General features: G+C 45.0%; 1 protein-coding gene across 1 annotated transcript in view; it reads left to right on the top strand.

The window, feature by feature from the left end:
* Window positions 1-614: 614 nt before the first annotated feature.
* Window positions 615-10,017, top strand: part of FMN2 (formin 2) — a 383,202-nt gene continuing 373,799 nt past the window's right edge. The window contains exon 1 of the mRNA XM_037739857.1: window positions 615-2,428. Within this exon, the coding sequence (XP_037595785.1) occupies window positions 835-2,428 (1,594 nt within the window). The 5' untranslated portion in view covers window positions 615-834. The remainder of the gene's footprint in view (window positions 2,429-10,017) is intronic.

Below are 10,017 nucleotides of genomic sequence, written 5' to 3'. Positions count from 1 at the left end.
AAAAAAAAAAAAAAAAAAATCAGAAACCAGCTTTAGAAATGACAGCGAATGTCCTCTCCTGAAGAAGCAGGGTCTGTGTGTCAAACATAAAAGCAGCACCACGTGTAGTAACCTTTCTTAAACCATGTGTTCAAGCACATTAACAGTGTTCAATGAGATGATCAATAATTCAAGAAACAGAACAATCCATTCATTCAGCAAATAGTTATTGAACAGTCATGCAGAGGCAGGCAAGGGGGTTGTGTATGTGGCCGTGACACGATGGCACCTCTGAACTGGAATTGGGCTTCAGTTCTTCCCCATGTAAAAATGTCTTCTTTTTTGTTTAACTTTTCTCGTGGCAGGTCCAGCAGCTCTGAAGATCGGAGTGCATCTTCCAGCAGACAAGCTCTTCAGCCGGGGACAATGCATTCGATTCGCACGGTGGAGATTAAAGTCCCTGAGATAGAGGAAACGTTTTTCGCGCCTAGGTTCCGCGAGGAGCCGCGCGGGGGCCGAGGGGGCGGCGGCGGCGGGCGGGGAACCAGGCCCAGGCTGCGTCCTGCGCAGCCATTGGCGGGCGCCGCGCTCTGCACTGAGCATGTTCGCGCCCCGCCGGCCCCGAGCCGCAGCCGCAGCCGCAGCGACTGCAGCCACGGGAGCCGCCGCACATTATGCAAAGCGGCGGCAGATGCGAGCGGGGCCAGCCGGGCGCGCGTCGGCCTCCCCTCCCAGCGGCTCGCCCCGCCGCCGCCTGACTCTCCCGGGAGACTCCCCCGGCCCGGGCCCGGGGCCGAGGAGGGCCGCGATGGCCTGAGTGCCCGCGGCGCGGCGGCGCAGCAGCGGGATTGCACCATGGGGAACCAGGACGGGAAGCTGAAGAGGAGCGCAGGTGATGCCTCGCACGAAGGCGGCGGCGGCGGCACCGAGGATGCGCTGGGGCCCAGGGACGTGGAAGCCACAAAGAAGGGGAGCGGGGGCAAGAAGGCGCTGGGCAAGCACGGCAAGGGGGGAGGGGGTGGCGGCGGGGAGTCGGGCAAGAAGAAGAGCAAGTCGGACTCCAAAGCCTCGGTGTTTTCCAACCTGCGGATCCGGAAGAATCTGTCCAAGGGGAAAGGCGCCGGCGGCTCCCGCGAAGATGTGCTGGATTCCCAGGCCCTGCAGACCGGGGAGCTGGACAGCGCTCACTCCCTGCTCACCAAGACTCCGGACCTCAGCCTGTCGGCGGACGAGACCGGCCTGTCGGACACCGAGTGCGCGGACCCTTTTGAGGTGACCCGGCCGGGGGTGCCTGGGCCTGCCGAGGCGAGGGTCGGGGGCCGGCCTATCGCCGAGGATGTGGAAACTGCCGCGGGGGCGCAGGATGGACAAAGGACCAGCTCGGGCTCGGACACGGACATCTACAGCTTCCACTCGGCTACGGAGCAGGAGGACTTGCTTTCCGACATCCAGCAGGCGATCCGCCTGCAGCAGCAGCAGCAGCTCCAGCTCCAGCTCCAGCCGCAGCAGCTCCAGGAGGCCGAGGAGCCTGCAGCGCCCCCCAGCGCCGTCTCCCCTCAGCCCGGGGCCTTCCTGGGCCTGGACCGGTTCCTGCTGGGGCCGAGCGGCGTGGCTAGGGAGGCCACGGGCAGTCCGGACACTGAGCAGGCGCTGTCCGCGCTCTCCGACCTGCCCGCAAGCCTGGCCGCCGAGTCCCCGGCGCCCCAGCAGCCGCCGTCCCCCGGCAGCCTCCCGGCCTCCGAGGCGCCCAGCCTCCCGGCGGCCCAACCCGCGCCCAGAGACTCGCCGTCCTCCACGGCCTTCCCGTTTCCCGAGGCCGGACCGGGGGAGGAAGCGGCCGGAGCCCCGGCGCGGGGGGCTGGGGACACGGACGAGGAGGACGAGGAGGATGCTTTTGAGGATGCGCCCCGGGGCTCTCCGGGGGAGGAGTGGGCCCCGGAGGTGGGAGAGGACGCCCCTCAGAGGCTGGGGGAAGAGCCCGAGGAGGGGGCGCAAGGACCTGGCGCCCCCGCGGCCGCTTCCCTGCCCGGCAGCCCCGCGCCCAGCCAGCGCTGCTTCAAGCCCTACCCGCTCATCACCCCCTGCTACATCAAGACCACCACCCGGCAGCTCAGCTCGCCCAATCACTCCCCGTCCCAGTCCCCTAATCAGAGCCCCAGGATCAAGAGGCGGCCGGAGGCCTCCCAGAGCCAAGGGTCCAGAACTGCCCTGGCCTCCGCGGCCGCCCCAGCCAAGAAACACCGGGTAGACGGCGGCCTCGCGGGCGGCCTGAGCCGCTCGGCGGACTGGACGGAGGAGCTGGGCGCCCGCACGCCCGGGGCGGGAGGCTCCGCGCACCTGCTGGAGCGCGGGGTGGCCGCTGACCGCGGCGGTGGGGTGTCCCCGGCACTGGCCGCCAAGGCGTCTGGGGCGCCCGCGGCTGCGGATGGCTTCCAGAATGTGTTCACAGGTGAGCGCGCCCTGCGGCCGGCCTCCGGGTCCCGAGTCGCCTGCCAATCAGGGCCTTCCCCTGCCTCCCGCCGTCCCTGGGCGCTGGAAGGCGGTGACCTGCTAGTGGCACGTCTCTTCTCCGTGGGGAATCCTTTTCCGCCCAGCGATCTTACCCCCCTCGGTGAAATGCCTTGGACATACTTGTCGGTTTTCTGTGTTCTCACAAGACCTTAAAGGGAACAAGTTAGTTGCGTCTGTGCTAAGTCATCTCAAGAAAAGGTTGCTCTGCCCATTTCACCAAAATGTCTGCTGTTCACAGTGTTTAGGGTCACGCCAGGGAGATAAACTCCTTCTTCATCTGGTTAGCGAAACTATCATTCTTCTCTTTTCATTTCTCATCACCACAGCATTAAAAAGAGAAAAAAAATTGGTCACGGTTCTTTTGCAAGAGTCAGTTTTGGAGGCACAAATCATTTATTGCAGTACAATCCAAAGGCAATCTCTGACAGCTCTAATATCTGTGTGTATATGTACACGTTTGGTGTGTATGTGATACGTAGTTTATATCTTGCAGCAATCAGGGTTTCACTACTTAGTGAAGTTAAGCAGTCACTCACTCCAGTTTGCTGATGTAAGAAAATCTGATACATGGAATTAGAAAAATTAATAAATAAATATAATAGTAGGGATAATTTTCATTTAGTTTCATGGTTCAGCCCAGAAGAGCCTATAGTTTGGAGATAGTGAAGGTGAGAAGGCCAAAAGTACGTCTGGTCCAACTGGTACCACCCCTCCCGAACACATGTTACAGACTCACACTCAGGGCAGCATAAAGCACAGGCAGAGCCTGTTTGCGGTCAATGTCAAGTAGTCTAATGAGTTTATCCTAGCTTACAGGCTTATAAGGCCCAAGGCCTTACCTTAAGAGCCCAACATGTTTACTTAACCTCTATTCTTAATTATTAAATGAACAAGAGTGTTAGAATTTAGTGAATGGAAAAAATATGAAAAGTGACTACTGATAGGTTTATGATAAATATTTGAAGGATTAAATATTTCAAATGCAATCTGAAAATTTTTAAATCATGTTATTTTAACAAATACATTATAAAACATTGCTTCGATGAAATTTCTCGGCAAAGAGCGACTTCTTGGTTGGCTAAATGCTGTTAATGTTGGGGTAGCCACTTTTATTGACCTCATTTTAATTTTCATCTGTGGGCTACCTTTTATTTTGCCTTTATAGGGTCTTACCCTTAAAATAACTTCTATTGATTTCGCACAATTTTTCTTCTTTTCCATCCTTCTCTTTATTGTATAGATTGTTGAAAAGAATGTGTGGTTTTATACCGTCTAGGTAATTGTAAAAAAACAAAAACAAAATGCAAAACAAATAGAAAAGAAAGATCATTTTTGATAGAAGATTGCAAATTTTTCATTTTTGTGAATTTAATGTTGGTGAGGAGTCACATATTTTCTCTTTGACAGTCATGTGTATATTTTTCTAAAAATGAAAATAATTCACCATAATGATTGTCAATCATTAATATTAATGATAGCTATTCCTAGTAGCATAAGACTTTGGAAATGTATTTCATTCATTTAGCAAATACATATATGTATATATACATGTGTATATACATTTGTATGCATATCTGTGGACACACACACACACACACACACACACACACACTGAGCAGCCACATTGCTAGGCAGTGTTCTAGATGATAGCACACTAAGCTAGGCAGTATTCTAGATGTAGGTGACACATAGGACATTAAATCATGATTTTGCCTTTCTAAGTTTCACTGACTAGTGAGGAGGAGACATGAAATAAGTGCAGTGCACAGGAGTATCTGTATAGATATAGACATGCAAATCACCGGGCTGGGAACATCAGGATGCAGTGGCTTACCTGCCTGGTGGCAAGGGGTGAGGGAAGAGGATGTGAGAGAGGCGGATGGAAGAGTCATAAGACCCTAAATAGGCTGAATGTTCGTTTTCCTTAAAAAAAAAAAAAGTGTCTTCTTGGAACTTGCATTTTATTTTAATATGCTAAATGTTACCAAATTTGAAATTTGGGACTTTTTGTAAAAGAGTCCTGTATAAGAATCACCTGGGTTTTGCTGACTTCTCCAGGCGATTTGTTTTTTAAATTGTGCAGAGTGAAAGTGCAGAGCTAGTCATTTTTACATGGACGTCATCTATTTTGTATTTGATGGTTGGATACAGCTGGATGGTAATCGGCGAATATATTTTTGTGTAGTGGCTTCCATATATTTATCTCATTCACTCAGCATTGTTTGGGAAAAAAGAATCAGTCAGTTTTACCTAACTTTGTAACTGGTGGGGAAATCTAGATAGAGAAAAAGGTGAAATAACTTTCTCAAGGTCACACTGTGATTCATTCAGAGGCAGATCCAGAAATAGAAACTGAGTCAATGATTCAAGTCCAATGTCTGTATCATTTCTGTTTGGATATTCAGTGTCTTAGGACCATATGGATGGTAAAAACTGTTTACAAAAAATGTTATAGGATTCAGGGCCTTTATTTAATTAGATTTTCCAGTTTCTGTTTTTAATAAGGTATACTCTTTTAATGGTTGAACATCTGGCCTTCCTTGAGCTGGATGAAGGGTGATTGTTGGCCAGAGTGAACCAGATTTTCTCTAAGCAGCTCTCATGGAAACTGTGCTTATGGTGGTAGAATGAATCCAGATGGACACAGGTCCTTGTTTCTTAGCTGTCAACTCTTCATGTCATCTGGCACGACATTTGCTTCTTTGCCTTCCTCCCCTATTTTTTATGGGTGTCTTGGAAATTACCAGAGGCTTAGGGGAACACTAGCATTGTCCTTAGGGAAATTTCTCTTTGGCCTTAATTTTGCATATATTTGGATCAATTAATTGCCAGCTGCCTTTGAAGCAGGTGATTATTATATCTATAAGCTTCCATAAGGATCTTTTATTTTTAAACCATAGAATGAGGGTTGTCAGTGTTGCAGGAAGGAACAGATGTTTTTCGATTTTTACTGCCTTCCAAATGTAGAGAGAAAATACAAGTAAAAGGGATTTCTGTGGCACATGTTTTTGTCTCTTTGGTAGATCTAACAACATTTAGCCATGAGGAAGACAAAAACTTTATCTTGTTTTAGATATTAAGAAACTGATGATGTCTTAGGCCATTGCATTTAAGTATTTAGTAATTAATTTGTTTGAAATACATCTTTTTCAGTGTTTAGTAGAAAAAATGGCACCTGAAATTCGGGAGGCTCCTTTACATATTAAGTGTAACAGAAGCTTGGTACTAGAGTTTTGCAGTTAATTAAAGTTCAGATATCTAACGAGTTAAGTTTGTGATGCTAAATCGATTTTGATAGGAATCTTTCCCAAGTCAATTATGTGCTTATCTTTTTTTAAACACATGGAATAAAAGTTTAATCTGTTTAAAGGGTTTAATGTCATCTTCAGGCACATCATTGTTGCATTTTATGAAAACATTAAAGATGTCCTCAACAGCTATTGAAGTGTGTGGGCTGTTGGCTTCAGTCTGTAATTTCTGAGCTTTTGTGTCTGTGTAGTTTCTTGGTTGTTTCCTTGCTGTCAGCTATTTATTGCCAGAGCTGCCTTTAGTCTTTTTGCTTCTGTCCCTCAGTGTTTTTGTAATTTGACTTTTCTGATCAATTTGTGATTGACTTACAATGCCTGTAATTATGATATTAGCTATACTTATTGTACTTCTAAGTGCCAGACTAAACGCCAGACTCTGTGTTGGCGCATTACGTAACTATATGTATTCCTTACAACAGTCTTGAAATGTAGCTGTTTATTCTCATTTTTCCAGTGAGAAAACCCAGGCTCAGAGAGTAAAGTAACTTCTTGCCTCAGGGCATTAAGCTAGTAGGCGGCCCATCCAGCATACATCCTTAGAAAACCAAATCTGTTGTTAATATGTATAAGATGAAACCAAGTAGATCAGGGAGCTTTTCGAAGACTAGCTAATTAATAAACCACATAGGCTCTAGAACCTGGATTGTGCAACTCTGATTTTGGCCTGTGTAAAAATTAGCTTGATTTTTTTTTTTTTTTTTTTNTTTTTTTTTGAGATGGAATTTTGCTCTTGTCGTTGAGGCTGGAGTGAAGTAGTGTGATCTCCGCCCCTGGGTTCAAGCGATTCTCCTGCCACAGCCTCCCAAGTAGCTGGGATTATAGGGGCCCGTGACCACACCTGGCTGATTTTTGTATTTTTAGTAGAGACAGGGTTTTGCCATGTTGGCCAGGCTGGTCTTGAAAGCCTTACCTCAGGTGATCCACCCGCCTCAGGCTCCCAAAGGGCTGTGATCACAGGTGTGAGCTACCACGCCCGGCCTATCTTGATTTTTATGTCAATAATGAGAAGGATCCTCTCTAAGAGTATATATTTTCTAATATGGCTTGGTAAATTGTTGGATGTTGTAAGGCCAGGAGTGGTCTGATTTCCAGCAAGAGCCTCTGACAGAGTATAGATGTCCAGTTAATGTCTGACAAATGAATGAAGGTCAGAATCATCCCTGATATGTATACAATGTCTTATTATACAAGGAAAGGGGTTTATATGAATGCTATGCTTTCCCCTAAATACTGCCTTACTGGGTTCCATATATCAGAAAAGAATTCGATAACATAAGTTGGGACTGGAACACTGATCTTGAGTCATTTGTTATTAGTTTGAAACATCCTTTCCCGTGGTTTCTTTAGGACTGTGGTTTGGATTGAAGTCAAGTGCACCAGTAGCTTCAGTGATGGGTTTTAATGACTGCTTTATGAGTTGAGGACTGGCCTTGTTTTAAGTGCATTTAGGCATTTGGATATAAACCATGCATCTTTGAAATGGAACAGGTACTTTTAGTGCATTTCCTTCTGATTCTTGTGAAGAGATACAGAAAATACACAGTGGGATGAAGGTAGCAGTAGTTACTCTAACTACTTTTATTGTAGATATATTTGCAATCCTAGCTTTGCTGTTTAGCTAAGTTATTCTTCAGTAATTTTTCCTCATATCTATGAACGTAGAAGAATAATTTCAAATTAATGCTGTTAAGATTAAATGAAATAGCATACATAAAACCCCTACAGTTCTGCCTGGAACACAAGAGGCACTCAACTGGGACGATTTGCGCTCTTGACCGGATTTATTATCTTAAAAAATGTCATTGTTCAAAGTGATCAGAACCAAATTTGTTAAAACAACTCTGAAATTGTATATGGAAACTTAGCAGGATACAAATTGACCAGATATTAGTTGAAAATTAGTATTTCTAGTCACCAGGTTTTTTTGGCAAATTGTTTATTAATGCATTTTTTTTCTTTTTTTTTTTCTGGAATTATAAGCATTTTTGTCAGTTATCAGATATTTTGTTTTGGGAGGTTTGGATAAGGAAAGCATATGATGGGGGTGTGGCTGTCAGATTTGGGGGAGGGTGCTGCTTTCCAAAGAAGGGGTGGGCAGAGGAGGCAGCAGCTGACACCCACAGTGTTTTATGCTCTGCACAGCATCTGGCTGCAACCCCCTGACTTTGCAGCTTTACCTTCCCACGATTTCCTTCATAAACTCTCTACTTTACACAAACTAATCTGCTTACTGTTCTATGAACATGCATTTCATTTCCCGACTTTGTGCCTTTGTCTCGCAGCTTTACCCTCTTTGAATACGTGATTTGTCTCTTTCAGTTTAGCATTTGAAAAGTGCTGATTGAATTCCATTTCTTCTTTGTATCTTTTCCAGCCAGACCTTACCTGCTGTCATCTCGCTTTCCCTGTACTTTTCTGTCTATATCATATTCCATGTGCTTCTTGGATTTAGCGATTCTTTTGGTCTTTCTTGGATCCTTTTGGTCTTCTTTCTTGGATTCTTTTGGTCTTCTTTCTTGCCACCCCCTGCCTTTCTGTCCTTCCTCCTTGCCTGCTCACCCGATTCCATCCATCCATCATCTCCTCTCCTACTAATCTGTCCACAGACATCTCTTTGTGCCTTGCTGTGTGCCAGTCCATATGCGATAGGCATTGACTGTACTGAGGTCTTGATGAATACTTGCTTGTTCATCATTTTTGGCGGTGATATAGACAAAGGCGTCCTACTGGCAATTAAAACCAGTTGAATTTAAGCTGGAAAATTGCTAAACTTTCTGGGCAGTCAAAATTAATTATTTTCTTTTTTTTTTTCTGCCAGGGAATAAGAAGTGTTTGATAAATATCACTATTACTAGATGACCAGATACGCCCTACTCAAATTCCCTAGTAATCCTGGCATTTCCAAGATTCCCTTCCCTAGAGGATGTGGCAACATTGAGAAGGAGGAGTATCTGCTATATTTGGAAGGAACATAGAAGCAATAATAGTGGTTAAAAATCACTGTTCTATGTGAGAGGCATCTCAGTCAGGGACTCCATGGTACCTACTTTGTATAATACCTTTATAAATAGGAATAGGTTTTTTTTTTTGGAAAAAAGAAAGAAAGAAGGAAAAAAGAAAGGAAGAAAGAAGGAAAAAAGAAAGGAAGAAAGAAGGAAAAAAGAAAGAAAGAAAAAAGGAAAAAAGAGAATGAAGGAGAGGAAGAAAGAGGAAGAGGAAGAGGGAGAGAGAACGGAAGTGTTGCTTTATCACCCAGGCTAGAATGCAGTCTAAAAATGGGTATTGAAAACCTCTTTTATACCAATAATTGTGCTTAATAATGGAGACAGGAAAAAATGAGGGAAGAAAATGACAAAAATGCAGCCAACCAATATTTCATTTAAACCTGTAAGTAGGTGTGATGCGGTGCTGATAAGAGTGTATATTTTGTGTATTTAAAGTGGAGAGTTCTATAAATGTTCATTAGGTTTACTTGTTCCGGATCTTAGCTCAAGTCGTGGATATCCTTGTTAATTTTCTGTCTCGTTGATCTGTCTAATATTGATGTTGAAATTTCCCACTATTATTGTGTGGGAGTCTAAGTCTCTTTGTAAGTCTTATGTATCTGGGTGTTCCTGTGTTGGGTGCGTATATATTTAGGATCGTTAGCTCTTCTTGTTGCATTGATCCTTTTACTGTTATGTAATGTTTCCTTCTTTGCTTCTTTTGAACTTTGTTGCTTTAAAGTCTATTTTATCAGAGGCGACAATTGCAACTACTGCTTTTTATTTATTTATTTATTTTTGCTCTCCATTTGGTTGGTAAATCTTTCTCCATCCCTTTGTTTTGAGTCTTTGTGTATCCTTGCATGTGAGATGAGTCTGGATGCAGCATACCGATGGGTTTTGGCTTTTTATCCAATTTGCCTGTCTGTGTCTTTTGATTGGGGGATTTAGTTGATTTAAATTTAGGATTAATATTAATATATGTGAGTTTAATACTGCCATTTGATGTTAGCTGGCTGTTTTGCCCATTAGTTGATGTAAATTCTTCATTATGTTGATGTTCTTTACTTTTTGGTATATTTTTGGAAAGGCTGATACTTGTTCCTTTCTATGTGTAGTGGTTCTTTCAGAGCTCTTGTAAAGCAGGCCTGGTGGTGATGAAATCTCTGAGTACTTGCTTGTTCACAAAAGATTTTATTTTTCCTTCACTTATGAAGCTTAGTTTGGCTGGATAT

Source organism: Cebus imitator, unplaced genomic scaffold, assembly GCF_001604975.1.
Source record: "Cebus imitator isolate Cc_AM_T3 unplaced genomic scaffold, Cebus_imitator-1.0 Scaffold75, whole genome shotgun sequence".
NCBI lineage: Eukaryota > Metazoa > Chordata > Mammalia > Primates > Cebidae > Cebus > Cebus imitator.
Note: the sequence above shows the minus strand (reverse complement) of the source record. Positions and strands in the feature narration are given on the sequence as shown.